Source organism: Halyomorpha halys, unplaced genomic scaffold (assembly GCF_000696795.3).
Source record: "Halyomorpha halys isolate HHAL.00 unplaced genomic scaffold, Hhal_1.1 Scaffold240.1, whole genome shotgun sequence".
Classification (NCBI taxonomy): domain Eukaryota; kingdom Metazoa; phylum Arthropoda; class Insecta; order Hemiptera; family Pentatomidae; genus Halyomorpha; species Halyomorpha halys.
In genome coordinates this window covers 416,954-436,509 of record NW_027115703.1, presented here as the reverse complement: position 1 = coordinate 436,509, position 19,556 = coordinate 416,954, and the positions used below count along the sequence as shown (strand labels likewise).

At 30.4% G+C, this 19,556-nt stretch overlaps 1 protein-coding gene across 2 annotated transcripts in view; it reads right to left on the bottom strand.

The window, feature by feature from the left end:
* Positions 1 to 19,556, bottom strand: part of Duba (Deubiquitinating enzyme A) — a 45,802-nt gene that overhangs the window by 5,013 nt on the left and 21,233 nt on the right. For both annotated transcript variants that reach the window (XM_014419536.3, XM_014419535.3), the window contains exons 2-7: positions 17,767 to 17,903; positions 15,190 to 15,370; positions 9,928 to 10,083; positions 9,376 to 9,532; positions 5,836 to 6,047; positions 1,441 to 1,572 (exon numbers count right to left, since the gene is read on the bottom strand). In XM_014419536.3, coding sequence (XP_014275022.1) covers positions 1,441 to 1,572; positions 5,836 to 6,047; positions 9,376 to 9,532; positions 9,928 to 10,083; positions 15,190 to 15,370; positions 17,767 to 17,903 — 975 coding nt within the window. The remainder of the gene's footprint in view (positions 1 to 1,440; positions 1,573 to 5,835; positions 6,048 to 9,375; positions 9,533 to 9,927; positions 10,084 to 15,189; positions 15,371 to 17,766; positions 17,904 to 19,556) is intronic.

Here is a 19,556-nt window from a genome sequence, read left to right as displayed (position 1 = left end):
TATATGCATAGAGGAGGTAATGGGAGTGATGGAGGAAGAGGGCATGGTTGTAAATGTAAAAAATAAGTAGAGGTGGAGGGCCGTCATTGAAGAGTTGCGATAAGGGAAAGGTTTTGCAGTTTGGTAAGGAGGATGTTATGTTCTATTGTGTCAAATACTCTGAAAAATCTAGAAAAATAAGGATAAGTTAATTTTTGGTGTTCAATGGTGGTTAGGAGGTCCTGGATTACTTTTTGGTTTAGGATTTTAGGACAGTGGTTAGTGATTGGAGAACATGATCAGAGGATGCGGTCAGCAAAGAAACAATATAAATAAACAAAAAAATATTTATTTATGCCGACATTTCAACCTGATTTTCAGGTCTTCATCAGGGCAAAACAAAAAGACAACAACCATCATTTAGAGAGAGAGAAAAACTGATAAATAACTATGAATAAAGACAGTAGTAGATTGATTACATTATTATTTATATACATATAAATGTGAGTAATAAATAAATGATACAGTGGAATGAATCTATAAAGAATTAGTTAAATTAATAATGGAGCTTATGAAAAAAAAACAAATATTGTAAAAGGAAAGAACAGGGGATAAGAAGAAATAAATGGAGAAAGGGGAAAGAAGAAAGTAATAAATGTGAGAGTAAGGTTATAGGAAGAGAATCCAGGCTACATTGATATAAATTCCAGGAAAAGCCGTTAGAGTGCAGGTCGGCAAAAGCCATTACATAAATAGAAATCTAAAGGTCAAAAGATCGTAGAGATAAAATAGTTAATGTGAGAGTAAAAAAAAGAAAAAGAAAAAACCAACATAAAAAGGTGTAAAATGTAAAATAATGAGAGCCCAAAAAGTAATAAAATGTATCGATATATAAAGGGCGTGTAAAAACGGATATATTAATAGGGAGTATGTAAAAATAATGTTATAAAAAGTAAGAAGAAATATGGAGAATAGGAAATGAAGAAATAAGAGATAAGATAAGAGAGAAAAAAAAACTTACAGTTGTAGGCAGAGATTTCTGCTAAACTGTTTGAAATTGCAGGAATAGTCGTTAGAGTGCAGGTCAACAAAGATGTTAGATAAACAGAAATCCAACAGTCAAAAAATGAACGTTGAGATAAAATAGTTAATAAGAGATTAAAAGATTTAAATGTAAAATTATGAGAGCCAAGGTATGTAAAAAGTGGTTAATATTTCATTTTATGACATACAGGAGAAAGAGAAGTATTTTAAGTTGAAACTGTAATGTTCAATATCAGTAGTAGGAGATGCGTTATCAGCAGATGATATGAAATTGTTATTGAGATAGATCATCGATGACATCACTAGTGACACTAGGAAAGAAATGCAGCTACCAGATTATGGTAGATTTTTGAAATATTTATCACTTGGATTGTAATATGTTCAAACCCTTATACACATTTAATTATATATACATACCCGCTCTTTTTCTTTTTCCCTTTTTTCATTGTCTCTTAAGTACTGGAGATAACTATCCCTGGCCACCTGTTCTTCAATTGCTTCATTAGTTGCCTCCCAATCAGTGGCTCTTAATTTATCCTCTAACATAGCCTTAAACACAAATAATTACTTTTGTAGCAAACATGAAACTGAAGATAATCTTATTCTGTTATTAAGATACAAATTACACACAACTATAGCTCAAATACTTTGACATATACCACCTTTGTTACTTTTTACTCAAATTTACTTATTAAATTTTATTAAAAATCTTCATATAAGAAGGTTTATCATTTAACTTATATTTATATACATACAAGAGTGAGTAACTCAGTGAGGGAGCTTTTCTCCCGAACCCAAGTTCGAGTTCTGTTGCAGCAGATAGTTATTTATTATTATGAGGATTATTATTATTATTTATAGTTATATTAACCGAGGATTGACCTTGGGGTCGGGAGACCCTGGGGCACACACACCCAGCCTCTAACACCACACCAGCCTGGGTATCCTTTAATTGGGAAAAATTAAGTGATCCTGACTAAAGCACCTCCCTGCACAATTGTTTAGCTGGAAACAGTATTTCCTTATAAATGTGTGAAATTTTAATATTACTAATCAATTTTTTATGGATTTACCATTTTGCAAATGGTAGAGGGACTGCTACCTAATTGTTACTGGGCTTTATTCATGGACCCTGTAAAACAAAAGTATTTCTTCAAAACATAATGTGTATTTCTTCACATCTATAACTTCTTCCTACAAAGTTTCACCTACCCTTCTGCCTGGAATACCACACTAGTCCGTCCAGTGAAAAAAGCCTCAATTCCAGAAACCCCGAATAATTACCACCTTATCTCCCTATTATCAAACTTATCCAAACCTTTAGACCATATAGTTAAATCCCAACTATCTCAGTTTCTAGAGTTAAATAACCTTTTGAACCACCTTCAGTCTGGTTTCCAGCCAGGCTACTCCACTTAGTCTGCTTTTAATAAAATTTCTCAAGATCTTTACACAGCCACAGCCTAGCAGAAACTCACCATCCTTATTTTCCTCGGTTCTTCCCAAGCCTTTGATTGCATCAATCACATCCTCCTTTCTAAACTTCACTGTCTCTTTTGGTCATTTAGTGCTCTTTAGTTGTTTCAAGCCTTCCTTACTGGTTGTAATTCCTAATAATCCTCCCTCTAGCTCTCTACCTCTTTCTAGAGGTGTACCTCAAGGTTCCTCTCTATCCCCTATTTTTTTCTCCATCTTTGTCAATGACCTTCCGCTTGCCATACAGCATTCCCAGTATCATCTATAAGCAGACAACTTACAAACCTACCTTTCCTTCTATCCTCATGACGCCTCAAATGCTATTCTTAAACTACAAGAAGACATTATAGTATAAGCACTTGAGTAACAGACAATAAACTTACGTTAAATGCTGAAAAAACTAAAACTATCATAATTGGATCTCCCCCTCTCCTTACATCTATTCCAGGGTGGTCCCCTAACCTTATCCTAAACAATACTCCTATCTCATTCCATATGTCAGCCAAAAGTTTGTGTCACTTTTAATCAAACTTTATCCTGTAGAACCGCACATAACCCAAATTTCCTGTCAAACCATAGTTACCCTGAAGCAATTCAATAGAATCTGTTATTTCTTTCCACTTAAAACTCCTTAACTCTTAGTTTCCCCCACTTTGACTATGGCTGCCTAGTATATAGTGGATTATTGGGTAATCTCAAATCTAAACTTTAACGTCTAATGAATCCTGCAGTACGATTTATGCTGAGCTGAAGTGGCTTTATCCATTCTTCCGATAGCAGTATTTCCTAGCTTCCTTTCTAATCCAAGAAAACCTACAATTCAAATTCTCTATCCAATCCCATACTAACAAGTACCCTTTATCTGACATCTACCCTCCACCTCACCAAACTGCTGCATTAGATAAATCATTTTTTACCCGAGCTGCAAATCACTGGAACTCCATTCCCTCTAACATACATCATGTATCATTACCTTGTACTTTACCAATCTAATCCGATATTATAATAGTACAGATGTAACTACTTTTTTGTTTTGTTTTTTATGTATTTAGTCAGTTAATGTTTTAATTTTTATCTCTATCTAAAATTATTTATATACAATTTTAGTATAAGTTATATTAAATGTGGCCACACTGTTTTTGGCCAATATATATTGTAAAATTAAAATTACCTTATAATTGTTCTAAAGGGACCTAGTCCAAGAATAATAAACTATTTTTCATTTCATAATGCAGTTTACTACTGATGTAATGTAGTGAGCTACTAATGTAATATAGTGTACATATACTTCTTAATAAATAATATAAACTAAATTGAAACCAAAATTAACAAGAAATTGAAAAATTACACATCAAAAAACAGTTAAAAAATTGAATAAATAAAGGAAGTAAAAGCATTTTATTAACTTCTGTCAAAAATAGTGTATTTCTATTCCCTCAAGGCACACTAACGAATTACTTCATTTAAAAAAAAAAACAAGAGAGAGGTAATAATGTTGGTTAGCAATTTTAATAGCCTCCAAAAGGATCAAACTAATACATGGATAATGAGGTGTAGATAGTTGACCGTAGATTAATGATTGGAGAAGTTTGTCGGGGGGTTCGTTCAGCAAAGAACAACATAAATAAACAAAACCATATTTATTTATTTTATGCCGACGTTTCGACCTGAGTTTCAGGTCTTCATCAGGGGTTGTGGCGTAGAAGGTAGGCATAATTAAAATGTTGTTCTTTGTTGACCGCACCCCCGACAAACTTCTCCAGTCATTAATACATGGATACATCCACTCTCCTCCCATCAAAGCAAACAAGTGTCTTTCTTTTCCTTTGTTCGTCACCAACCCTCGATTGTCACACAACCATTTTGAGTTTTGTCTAAGATGGCCATGGGACCTTCTAATTTGAATTAATGTACGAAGTACAACCAATGGGTGGTTCCTTCCCAAGATTTTCAAGTGTATATGAAACATACAACATATTTACTTATTGTATTTATTATTTGTACAGTTGTAAATCACATTAAATAAATAAAAACAATATTATGGTTGTCATTTGATGCAGAATTCAATGCTCTAAATTTATATAATAATCATTTTTTCAATGAAGATTATCTCTTGAGTTATTCTTAAAGTAAAAAGTCTGAAAATAGCAATTTTTTAAATATTTTTTTAGTTCAATTTGAAGCACAGAGATCGGAACAAAGTTAGTATTAAATTAGAGACAGCATGGATTAAAACAAATTTCAAGCTAGGCCCTTATTTGATTTAATTTTACAAGCCTAAAAAAATTGTAAGCATTTTTTAGAATTAACACCTTCAAAACATGGCAGATCAAAAGTGTCTGATATAAATTTGCCTTTAAATTTTATTTACTATCTGAATCCATAAAAAAATTAACCAACCCCATGGGAAATTCTTGAGGTAGGTTTTGTCAAAACAACAATCACTGTTTTGTGAAATAAAACATCCAATTGTTTAGTAAGCTCATCGTTTACATCTGTGCCATCATTCAGCAAGTGTGCACTGCATATACACATTATATACGTCTTCCACCCATGTAATATAATAACAAAAGCAACTGCTAGTGTGCATTGAGCCTAAGTGAACTTGACCAAATTTCAATTAATACAGAGTATGTCTGAAAATTATTTGCTTTTAATTTTTCACTTTACTTTGGCAACAGGGATTACCAGAAAAAGCAATATTTTCCTACAAATTAGTAGCTATCTTATTGAAAATGTTATTGTTAATCGTAGATTCTGAAAATAGTTACAGAAGCTGAAACAAGTTCAATCATAGTAGATAAATTTCAATTTTCATGGTTTCCTTGGAAAACCCTTTAAAAAAATCATGTTTCGTCAATGGATTGGTATAGAAAGATGAGGTTGTTGACTTAACTACATTTTTGATGAACTACCCTTCCCTTAGTTACTATAATTTCTTCCTGGAAAACCTACACACAAATACATAATTAATTCAATAAATACATATAGTTCAAGATCATCAACATAATAAAATAAATTATTCTTTTGAATACTCCATTGAAGTAGTAGTAAGTCTTTGATAAAGTAACTATAAATTAAAGGAACAGTTATTTTAAACTTTCATTGTAATACGCCTTAACATTTTAGAAGTTGTCCACTATCTGAATGAACAATATAAAAGTATTATACTTTGATGCCAATATCCGATGTTATTTCAACAACATTCCAATTTATATTTCTAAATAGTTAAACCTTAAACTAATACAATTAAAAACCACTACTTCTAATGCAAGTCAATAAAATATTTTATAAGTTAAAAAAAAAATTATATCTGTTTCTTTTTGGACTACAAACCTGCTCAATTTGTAATTCTTCACTTTGCCGTATAGCATCATTCAATAAATTTTTTTCAGCTGATCCAGGATTAAAGCTTGGAAGCCCTAAGCCAACACCAATAGTTGCTTTGTGGGGATCCACAATACTATTGTAGTGGCTACCTCTCTGATAAGATAAGCGTATAGGTTCATTATCAGACTGATGTACTCCATGAAAGATGTTAATTGGATCTGATAAAATCAATAAACAATATATGCCTTAATATCTGTTTATTAAAATAACTTAATTATTAGAATCCTTGGAAAGGAAGTTAATTTCCATAAAAATAATTATATAAACAAAAGGAAAATCAAAATCCAAAATATTTATATCATAAATATATAAAAATGCCCATTATTGCTAAAGATATCAATGTTAAATTCTTTTAAATGATAGTAATTATTTAATAAAACTTACTTATCAAAATATTCACTGATCAATGTATTTGTTATTCTAATAACAATGAGTTGAAACTGAACTTATACAGGGTGTCTAGCAAAGTAGATTAAAAACATTTCTTGACTTTTTCATTTTTTCCCCGGACCATTTTTAAATCTATAATACTTGTTACCTCATTATGCATTTACTAATTAATACTGATAATCTATTTTTCAGTACTATTTTTTTTACTTCTTAAATGAACTTATAAATTACGATACATCTAATAAACAAAACATAGTTTTGAGTTAATGTGTTCATATATTGATGTTATTGTTAATAAACAATAGTTTTTTATTTGCACCAGTTAATGACATACAAAATCAAGTTATTGACAGGTTAAAAGTACTAATAATTGATATAGTCTAAAAAATAAAAAATATACTGAGAATAAAGAATTGGCAAAAGCCCCTCCCCCCCCCCCTTTACCTGAAGTTATCACAATAATTTTTTGTTGAAATTCATTACATTAAAAACATCCAAACTACTTTAATTAGACTGATTAATTACATAAAGATATGATCTTCTTTGAGTAAAAGATTACAGTTCATGTTCAAAAAGTTGTTAGTATAATAATGCACTAGAATGACATAAAGTATATGAGTTAACATAAGGAGCATTTTTCTTATTATATAATGTAGGTAGATAATAATTAATCTAAGTTAAAAAGTAAAACACAAACAAAATTAATAAATCTTATCAGATTGTAGATTTTCTTCAATAGGATTCGATGCTTCCAACTGATTAAGATCATCCATCTCCATGATTTTCAGGAAAAATCAAGTGTCCGTTTTTGAAAAATGTTGGTCCAGGAAGTTTGATGATAACATCTCCTTGGACTTCAGTTTCTTTTCCTGAGTTCAGCTTAAAAAGAGTGTTCATTCTATTAACATGTTATAACTGAATTTCTTTAGCTTTATTTATTTTAACACTTTTAAGGTGCCAAACTATTTTCAATCTTCTCGTGGTTTTTTGCAAGAATCTTAACAAAATATCTCCATTTGTGAAGTTTAGGGGATTCTGAAAATATATTTTTATCACCTCCTTCTTCCACAGTTTGATAGACTTAATCCTGGATGCTCATGTTATCGGCAATTCCAAAATAATGAGTTTTTCATTTCTGTTCATCTGAGAATACTATTTTGCACTCGAAAACCAATCCACTGTTTTCATTATAAATATTTAAAACATCAAAATCAAGTTGTTCAGATGTTATAAAACCTATTATTATCAAGTTCTATTTCTTTGTGGTCATCTGTAGTCGAAGAGGCTTCCATTTGTTTTCTGTTTTTGGCTATGTTTCGTAGTTTCTCTATTCCTTCTCTTTGACAGGGATATTATCTTTAGAATATATTACTTTTTCTATTTCAACTTATTTTTATGCTTTTTTTTTTTAAAAGCAACCATGGTTTTTCTATGGCCATAATAAAGTTGTATCCTTTTTCTTATCTACTTCTTCATTCTTCTTAGCTTTTTTCTTCCTGAATTATTTTTGCATGGCCTTTCATGATACCATACTGAGCAATTTTTTCTGGTCATATCTATTTCTCTACTTCTATGTTTCTATTGAATGTGTTGTGTAAGAAAATTTGTTGACAACGGATCTTTATACAATCTCAGAGAATAGAGATATAACCTGGTACCCTAAACTATGTAGGTATGTAGGTATCAATAACAGAACAATAATTAACAAGAAGTGGGAGATCAGTCATCCAATTATTGATAATCACATTCTCCAGTTTTTTGGACACTCCTGTCAATTACTGGAGCCATTCATTATTATTAAAAATTTGAATCAGTATTGCATATATATTCAAAAACTGATTAAAAGAGCATTGTAAACAAAAATTAATGGACATTTTCGAAGGTGTTATAAAAAATTGGAAAAATAGACTTTTTCGTACCCACTAATTGACATATCTGATTCTAATTATATTTCCATTATTCCAGAGAAAATATATAAGAAATCAAATTAATTCACGAACTAGGTAAAAAAATAAAGAAAATATAAAATAAGTTAGTAATCCACAAAAAAACACATCTCCTTCAGCAAACCATATAGAAGGAGCACATGGAGACTGATGCAGGTAGTGTCTTATTCTACTTTTTTTTCTCGATCACTGGCAACTTTATTTTGAACGGAAGTTGTTGATCAGCTAAAGGAGGGTCATCTTACAACTGGCACAAATTTTGAAACTGTTAGCAGCACCAAACTCTTAATATTTAGAAATGAAGGTCGACATGTCAATAACTGGCACATTTTCAATAACAGGTGCACTTACCTAATGACAAAATTATTTAAAAACCATTACTGAATTTAGCATAATTTTTGAATAATAACATATAATTTTTATAAAATAATTCAAGTTTGGTTGGGTCACAATTGAAATGGAAAGTTACATTTAAAATGGAAAAAATTTCAATTGAACTGGAAAAAATTACATTTGAAATGGAAAAGGTTAAAATTGATTAGGAAATGCTATAAACAGATTTTTTTTATTATTCTATTTTTAGATTCTACATATCTTGAAACATAAAAACTTAAAATTTGAGGAGATGTTACTTTTTTTTTCTTTGTCAATTACCAACGTGAATTATTGAAAATAATAAACCAAAAGGAACTAGTATCGTATCATTTTTATCAAATGGATTTTACCCATTACTTTAAATGACCTAAATTACTTTCCTGTACAGAATTATATTTCAAAACGGCTTTACCCATTCTGATTTTATTCTCATTGACATAAAATATTGGTAATTTTGTATCCAATAGAAATGGTGAGGATGCTATTCTGTTACATATACTTGGCAGAATTTTTCTTTTTCTTATTTTTTATGCTTGTTATTCTGATTTTAACAATTGTTTATTATATGTTAGTTGAATTTTCTGACCACATCAGTTATTCCATTTTTTTATTGAATCTCCTGACTTTATAATTATAAAATTATTTAACTTTTTCCAGTCGTTAGACACCCTGTTGTATTATAAATACAGATTCAAAATTATATTAATTTAAGAATAAAGGGGAAACATTTCATAAAGAGGATAACAAATATAAAATATATTCAAATAAAACAAACCTTTGCCATAGCAAAATACTTCAATTGTTCTGTTGTACATTTCACTCATGGCTTGCATTTCAATGTGGTTTCCATGTGTGCAATCAAGTCTTTTTCGATTAACATAAGTGTCAAAATCTTCTGTGACGTATTGGGAAAAATAGTCACTATTTAAAGCCTATAAACAATAACAAATATGATAATATGATTTTTGATACCAGTAACATTGTTTTTTTAATATGAAAATTAATTATATATTTCAATTATTCATATTTTAAATATATGCAATGGAAAAACAAAATAGTTTGATTTTAACATTTGCATAAATTATTTTTCCCTTAAAAAAATAAATTAAAAATTTGAAACCGCATTAAAGATATCTCTAAAAAGCTAAGATTTTTGCTCAACTAATGATCTGTTATTGAACTGTACCACCTTACCAAAAGAAGCTTTGGTAAGATCAAGCACAGCAATATGAGATATAAAATATTTCTGTGATACTTCAGAATTAAAATCGTAAAACACTGTAAAAACAAGTACTTAACAATTTAAAATAAAGTTTTAAATATTTACAATGTAATCCATGCAATGTTTACGAACTACAGCATGCATATCTTGATCCCCATATACTTGATCAGCTACAGCACGGAACAAACAAGCTCCATCTTCTCCCATTTTTTTAACAAGAAAACCACGCTTCCGCATTTTCTTTTCAAAGTTACGATCCTCCTACAAAAAATGAAATTAAATCATAAATGATGAAAATAAAAGTTAATATCAGTAAACCATTATTATGCATTGAATAGTTACTAGTATTCAATCGAAAATAAAATGACCAGAATGGCCTTCAAAATTAAAACAAACAACTGTATAAAATATGAATAGATTGTATACAATTTTCTAAATACTTTTACTACCAACCTAATAATCTTCTCCTACATAAACTATTCTATTTTTTAGTATAAACAAATTCATAATATTGGAGCCTGTATTAAATATATAAGGAAAAAGCAAGGAGTAAATCAATTCTCAACTTTTTTCAAGAATTTTCCATTAGATTCTATACTTGATCAAGGTTTTTTATTTATTTTTGTAAATGGAGGCTAAGCGAAGATGGTACAGAAGTGACACTCTTAAGAAGGACTTAAGTGGAAATTCTAGATATTGCCAGAACTCCAATATAACTATCAGTAAAAGGTTTCAGGACCACTAGTGTTTCAACCTTCAAGAATAATTGTTTGAATGGGTGGACTGTACAAGAGGATTATCCCTTTATTATTAATATGGAATTTAATTCCACTAACTACAATAATCATAATAATGGAAAACACACATTTATTAATTAATTAAATCTAAAAATAAATTAACATATTATGAAAAATAATTAAAAAACCAAAAAAAAAAAGTTTAAATCCAAATAACAGGGATTAAAAAACAATGAGCCCAAAGCTAAGTAAATACATGGTAACAAAAGAGGTTCCTAAACTAGAGGAGACTTCTACCATTGTACATACAGCTGAATGGACTAATACTTCCAAGAAGACCAAGCTCCACCTCCATAAAACTTAGGTACGCCCTGTGCTTCTGCTAGGATCTGAGTGTTACATCCAAGGTTACTGAAAAAAAACTTTTGATCCTCAAAAGAAAGGTTCTCAGCTGAATTTTCAGAAATAAAAAAGTAGAAGAATGGAAAAGACGTACAAACCAGGAGCTTATACAATTACTTTACTGAGCGTGGTGCCATCAGAACAATGAAGTTCAGGCATTTAAGACTCGCAGGACAAATGGCCAGAATTGTTGATAGAGAAAAGCCAAAAATTATGCTAACACAGCTAATGTATGGAACAAGGAGGACAGGGGGAGATCAAAGTTGAGATGGTCAATGGTATGGCAGGAGATGCTGGAAATATAGTGGGAGTCAGGAACTGAATGGAGGCAGCGCAAAATCGTGACGATAGGAGGATGAGGTTGGAGGAGGCCAAGACATGTAACCAGGTTGTAGTTATAAAAAAAAAATTGCTGTTGAGAAACTCAATAATCTCTTTGAATAAAACATAGGGTAATGATAACTTATGGCTCAGAAACATGTACCTTATCACCTGGGGAAGCTAATTAATTAATATAATTTAAGAGAAATTTCTAAAGCAGAATGTTTAGCCCTGTAAGCCCCAGCTGAGGCACAATTCAGCATTGTGTCAAATTTAAATTAATGGGGTATATAAACAAAAATTAGTTTTTCAACCAAATATTTGTATTATTATTTCTTTGATATAAAGCACAATTAATACTCAAGGTATAGTCCATTGTTCTCTACCGTCATTAGACATCTGCTAGCCAATTGCTTGATCCCACGCTGATACCATTCTTTGGGATGGCTGTCAAAGAATTCATGGACCACAACTTCAAGTTCCACAAAATTATCAATTTTTTTCCCTTGAAGGCAATAGACTATGGATCGAAACAAGTTGTAATCCGATAGTGTGAGGTATGGACTATATGGTGGATGAGGCAGGAGTTTGAACCCATGAAGTTCTTCAAAATCTTTCCAATTGTTCACAGTAGTGTTCAGAATTCATAGAGCATCCATCAGGAACAAATTTGTGATGAATAATACCTTCAAAATTCCAAAAAACGCAAAGCATGTAATTTTTTTTTCAAATTGCCCCAGTGTAGCAACTGGAAAAGCAGTTAGACCTTCTTGATCTTTTGACACACCGCACTCCCTGGCAAGTTCGCGAGTACTTGTGGAGGGATTTGACTCAACAGCTTCCCGCAGAACCTCATCAATATTCATTAATGGTCCCCTGGAGCCCTTATTCCTTTCCAATATTGTATCTCCACAGGTAAATTTTTCATTTAGCCGTTCATTTCTCAACGCCACACAGTGCACTAGTCAAGGACACCTTCCCCATCATATTTAATAATTTCACAAGTTGGTTCAGAGGCTGTAAAAATTTTTTTCCGGTAATGTCTTAAAATTACGAGGATTTTGTAGAACACTGTCATGTTTCTTCTATGAAACAAATAACTAAAGTGAGGCTTTTTTTTTTTTTTTTTTTTTTTAAGAAGTTGAATGGGATTAAACAAGCTTAGAGAATGATCTAAAGGGATTACTAAGTATTGGTAAGTATTAAAGAGGATTAAAATATTTACGATCCTTTGAAATCTTTAATTTGATAAGACGGTAATTTTTCTTTTTATACACCCCATTATATAAATTTAATATATCCCAATATGGCACAATATATAACTCTCAAAACTGCAGTGGGCAGGGCATGTTGCAAATATGGATGGAAACTCATCTGTTAAGAAATTATTGTTTGGGTAAGTGGGGGAAAAAAAGAGAAGTTGGCCATGCCTGAGATATTCAGATAAAGTTAAAGCTAATGCATAGAAATTTTAATCAACAAGAGTTTGGCAGATCATTGCATAAGACGGAGACAATGTCTTGATGCAACAAAGACCCATACTGAGTTGTAGTGCCTGTGATGATTATGTTGATAAGAAAAAACATTTTTATCTACTATGAACAACTTTATTAAGGTGGTTTACTTTTTATTTGGGATTCATTTGTAAATTATCAACTATCAATGAAAATGATTGCGGAAACAAATCTCCTTAGGACCACCTTATTTAAAAATGGAACTATATATGAATAAATGTTTTTATATTTAATTGGTTACAACTTTATTTTATACTAATATATATATTAAAAATTTGTAGTAATCATTGATGGATAATAATCATTCTTATCGTATTTCCATAAACATAATTTAATTATCATTTTTACAAATATAATATATTGCTTTAATTCTATACAGCAAACATATTGGTGGTTTTTTAAAAATAAGATTCTGTATATTAAATAAACTTAATAACTAAATTTAGTTGACAAAATCAATATAATATCATTACCTAAAGGTTTCCACAGAATTTTCGGGCTTAATTTAACTTATAAAGATGGTTATTTATCTTATGATTGTCCTCCAATTTTATATACAATCCGATTTTATATATCTATTTTAAAATTTTAATTACGCATATATAACATATGATTGATTATGTTCACTTGTCTATTCTTTTGTTTGTATATATTTTAAGAGTTTTTTTTTTTTTATTTTATTTCAGTTTGTTTTTTTTACTTGTTTATTATTTTTTTTTTTTTTATTTTAGTATGTATGAGATCATTCATCAATATTACCTATTGCCCACAACTGTGTGGCAGATTGTAATATCTATCAATAAATAAATCTATCAATCAAAAAAAAAATAAAATTAAAAAAATAAAATTACGCATATATAACAAAATCAATGCATCAGTAATAAAAGTTATAATAAATAGCACACCTTCAACCAGTGTGAAAACATATTACTATACAAAATCCTTGACATATTCCTGAATTTTCTGACTGGAAGACACACTTTACAAAAGTATACTCTGGTGTTTTATAAAAATTAAGCATAACTTAGTTTTAAATGAATCTGAGACTGAGGTGTTTTGATGAGAATGAGTTTTGAATGCAACTTAGTCAACAGAGCTGGCTTCATCCAATTATAACTTAATTTGCATCGATGGGACGCACATTTGCTGAACAGTGCTTCAAATTATAGGAAAATGCTTCACTGACTGGTTTGCTTCAATAGAAAAACCGATCTTAGTGAGGCATTCATGAATTGTCAGGGATGGGAAAAATATATAGCTAATGATGGGCATTACTTCGAATAAAATATTGCTTCTCATTTTCATACAAGAAATGAGTATTTTCTGTTCAAAAATTTCAGTTTCATACTTCCATACGTGATATATATACATATATATATATATATATATGCCTGTTGATGTTTGGTACCAGCCAGATTTTTCTCGGTAAGAAGTAAAATCGCCCCACGATGACCAGTCCCATCGGGTGTGGAAGTGAAGGTGTTGGTAAGAGTTGCAGTGGAATCCTTGTCCTGCACATAGGAGATATAACTTTGGTGGGCTTGGTAAACCAATGGTGTAGGTTGGAGCCTGGCAACTTAAGGGATGTCAGTACAAGCAGAGAGAGCAGCCTCTTCACCTGACTCAGGGCAGTGGGTTGATAACCCACTTATGTTAAAATAATACATCACAAAACCTCTAAGAGAAAATGTCAGATTGACTATAGATAATTATACCAGGAACACAATCATGACTCTAACATCACATCACTATAAAGGCCCTAGGCAAAACTAGACACATGTAATATTGGCCTTGCCACATTCAAGAATGTGAGCTGGATTGCCAAAGTAATGATGTAAAATAATTTCTAAACAATATATTATAGCTTCCACAACACCCAGCATATCTTTAGCACTGGATTTATAGTAAGCAAAAGAGACTGTTTACTTGTAATGAGGTAAAACTAATAACTACGAAAACCTGAATCTGCTAACTTTGAATGAGAGAGAAGTTCTATAATTATTGCCAAATAAACTTCCATGAACCCATACGTAAATCAGCCGATGAAGAAGTATTGCTAGGAAGTGCTATGCATACCATTGTCAAAGATAATAGATCAGCTTCAATTTAAAAGCTTGATGCTCTAAAACTAAAGGATTCCTTATCAACCAAAGGTTTTGACTAAAACTAAATAATCTATTTTTTTAATTTACATTAAAATTAAATTAATGAATTTAGTTACCATAATTGAATCCTTTGATCTCAATCAAACCAGCCCTGATAATTTGTATACAAGGGTGTATATATAAATGCTAATTTCAGATTTGACATACTAAATAATATTAATTCTCGCTAATTCTAACTAACTGGGATTTTTTATTCTTTATTAAGTAAGCAAGTGCAATAGTTAATACCTCGATCCATTGAGCTTCAGTACGTTTAGTCTTGTGACTAAAATCATACTCATCGCCACTATTGTAACCGCATGCTTCAGAATTTGATGGACCTGGGTGATCGTTATCTGTCGAACATGATGGAGAGGTGTGTTTAGGTGAACTAGTATTTACATCCCAATGTATTGTAGTCCGGGCAGATCTATATAAAAAAAACAAAAGATATTAATTTAATTATTGAAATAAAATACAAAATACAATTATCATAGAACAAATCATCCAATCTCACAAGGAGAGACAACACACATGGGATCACTGATTTCAATGAAACTTTTTTTGGTGATATTAGGTCAACAAATTTAGATACATGTCAGAGGGGAGTTCTTAGCAGCCTGCCACAGTAGCCGAGAAAAACATTTTTATGTATTATCATGTTTTACCTTTGTTCTGCATGTAGTGAATGGTTATTATAAACCAATCAATTTGTTTTTGTTACAAGCAGAATTAGTGGAAATTACTTAATTAATAATTAGATACTTAGAGGAAATTAACACTCTTCCAACCCAATCTTTAATCCTTTATAATAGAGAAAAAGTAGTTTCAAATTAAGAGAAACTTCTCAAATGTCTCATTTTTTCTTTCAGCTTCTAATTTGTTTACATAAGTCTGGTTTGTATTATTTTGTGCATTTTAGATGACACTAAACCACACACTTTAATCCTTTGTAATAGAGAAAAAGTAGTTTCAAATTAAGAGAAACTTCTCAAATGTCTCATTTTTTCTTTCAGCTTCTAATTTGTTTACATAAGTCTGGTTTGTATCATTTTGTGCATTTTAGATGACACTAAACCACTTGTAAGTTTCATGTAGTTTAATGGAATTGTATTGAAGTTATTGCCTTTTTTTGTGATTATCAAAATAAAATTAAAGGCCCCACAGTAAAGCAAAAATTTTGAGTAAAAGAATATTATATTTTGATAATTAATTCAATGGTTTTTATGAGATGGGAAAAAATATATCAACTTTATCAATCCTACCAAAATCCTACCAAGTCTTTATTCTCCTTTCTTAGGCCAGTCCATTTAAATCATTTTGATACTGTGTTTGTATGTGTTATATCAGTTTGTACTTATTATGGCCTAGAAGGGTGATAATATAACAATAGATTTGTTTTCTGATGTAGAATAACAACAAAATATTGTTAATTGTATTTAATGAGTTTAATGTAAACAAAATCGTAATAATCAAAAGTGCTTCCTCTAAAGTAGAACAAAAAATTTGTTTAGTTTCCTCATAAAACTCTATAGTATAAATCTTCAATGAAATCAAAAAACATTTTACTTGGCCAGTTCAGAACTAATATATTTGGCATATATCTATGATGTGAGTACACAGTTCAAACAATTCGGACCAAGTAACATTACTAAGTGGGTTTCATAAAATATGTTTATCTGGTTTTTAATAACATATGTATTTAAGAAAACTAAAAACGAACCTAAATCGCTTTTTCTCTAAAAATATTCTGGCTCACTTTACAGGAAGTCACTTATGGTTTTTATGAATATGTATACATTTTAACTCATTTGATATAATTTACAATATTTTTTATTGCACTAAAAGATATTGATATTGGTTGAAAGAATGGGAATTCAGTTTTCCAAAATTTTTCTTGTGTATGCAGGACATCAACACAAAATATATATCTTCCATAAATTTATAATTTTTTATTTATATGAACAGTCCTATAGAACAAAAAAAATTGAATCGATTATCAAAAAAAAAAATTGTGTTGACTTACTTTACTGAAAGCCTCTTTTGATGTTTGTAATTTTTAATACATTTAACAAACTCATGTATTAATAGGAACAACAATATGTTGTTCTTATTCTTCATAGAAACAAATTGATTGGTATAAAATAACAATTGAATACATGCAGAGCAAAGATAATTATTATTATATCTAAGTCTGAGCGAGGATATCAATACCAGTATAAAAGTTATACTTAGCAAGTCATAGTATGTACTGATCAACTGATAATTGAAAAATTTGCCTTTTAACCAAATAAGACTGCCAGGAGCTTAAAGGTTAGAAGCTAATGGTATTGTTATTGAAAAAATAGGCTACCAGCTGATTTTGAGAAGTGGGAAGGAGAAGCCCAGTAAAAAATCATGCCCAGGGCACCAGCAATCAACATGGATGCAAATACATCGAAAATGCTTTATTAGCATTTCTTTTTTTCTCTGATGTCAGAGATAATCCAATACATAGCAGACTATTGGAAGGTAAAGCTCTTAAGGGATATTATGACATGAATTTTTATAATGAAAACCAAAGGAACACTTCAGTATATAGAAATCAAAAGTGAAGAGTAAAAGAAGGAAATAAGTAACAAATCTAGAATTGTATACAGATAATTCAAAATCTTTTCAATACTTTTATGTATGTAAAACAAAAGGACATAAGAAGTATCAGAATAAGCATAGAAATCAATTATTTTAAATGAAAAATTATTTATAAAATTTGAGTTAACAATTTCAAGCCATGATGTTAAAAACAAACATCTAATTTTTATAAGAATCCTATAAAATTAATCACACCTTAAAGGACTTGCCCTGAGACGCCGCTTACTATGACTAGGTCCAGAATCTATGCCTTCATAATCATTATCATTGTCGGGTGGCCAGTTCATCAACTGAGGAGAACCAAGCCGTTCATCTCTGGTTCTATCGGGAATCTGAAATATTAAACAACAGTTAAAAATGAAGTCACAATAAATTAAAATATGATATTCACAAAGTGAATGATCAGAGATAAAGGAAAAAAAGAGTGGGCCCTTAATAAACTGAATCTTTAACCTTTCTGCTGCAACAGTTTAAAGGGTATTTTTTTATTAATTAAATACCACTCAACAAAAAAAATTAACTAATTAAATTTAATATGATAAGGTTTACAGTAAAATTCTTATAAGCATAAAATAATTTTAAATTAAAAACATGCTTTCACAGGCAATACATTTTCAATGACATTAAATCTACTAATAGTTGGTAATATGACATTAGCCACATGAAACACAAAAATACAGTAATGAAGGTGTATTACCATTTTATTATCAGGATTAGTCATCCTTAATACACATGGTTGAGGCTATTTTACAGGATTTATAAGATTCTAAGGGAATAAGAGTTCAATGAGAGAATATATATGTTAAATTAAACACAGAAGCACCTAGAATTAAGAAAAAATGTATCTGCTTTAGCCACTTTGTAGGGCTGTTTTAGTTACAATAATGGTCTAAATATCAAAGAATTTGTTAATTCTGTATTTGCTACAAAACTAAGAAATGAAAGTATCAGAAACAAAAGAGTATCAGTACCACTTGTACGATAATAAAGGATACTTCAGTATCCACCCATCCCTACGAGAGGCCTATCAAGACTTACAGACAACGTGCACCATGGGTAACATTAACAAATGGTGAAAATAGACTGATTCAAACATACTTGTTTAAGAGGTTACTGGTACAATTGAGGAGAATCTGACAGGTCACACGTCCGCGGGTTAGCAATGGAAAGGCAACATATTTCATTGTAAAAAAATAAATCTAGTATGTCCACTAACACGACTTTATTTACCCTTTTGAGAGAGAACTTTAAAAAAAAAAAATTGTTTCCTGTAGCTTCACTAACATTGGTTTGGATTTTTTAAATGTTTGCTAAGCTTAAATAGTTAACTTTCAAATTAATATCAGAAATTTTATATATGTATAAATAGTTGACCGTAAAAATTGATATATAGGAAGATGGTCAGGGTTGCGGTCACAAGTGAAACGAAAATAGTTTACAACTATTTTATTTTCCAACGTTTCGCCCCACTTTGTAGGGCTTCATCAGGGCTGTCCAAATAAATAAGTTGAACAGACAGAAACAGCGGAAACGCGTAAGAGTGGGGAGGTGGTCCTCAAGCCCGGAAGCCCTACAAAGTGGGGCGAAACGTTGGAAAATAAAATAGTTGTAAACTATTTTCGTTTCACTTGTGACCGCAACCCTGACCATCTTCCTATATATAATATCAGAAATATTCTGAGAGAGGTAATAGAATCAAAGTATTAGTAATACAATAAATAAAAATTAATACAAATTTAATAGGATTCTATGGGAACCTACACTATGTAAGCATAAAATAATAACCTGCATAATACTTTGAAAATAGTGGAATAAATATTGGTTCAGGGTTTATATAATAATTGGATAAAATATATATAACAGTTTAATATAAACCCACTATTATAATATAATATTATACTACATGTTGAGTCACTCCTACTATACCAAGATTACAGCTCCTTGTTGCTTATCTATAAGCCAAATAGACATTTTATTACTTTGAA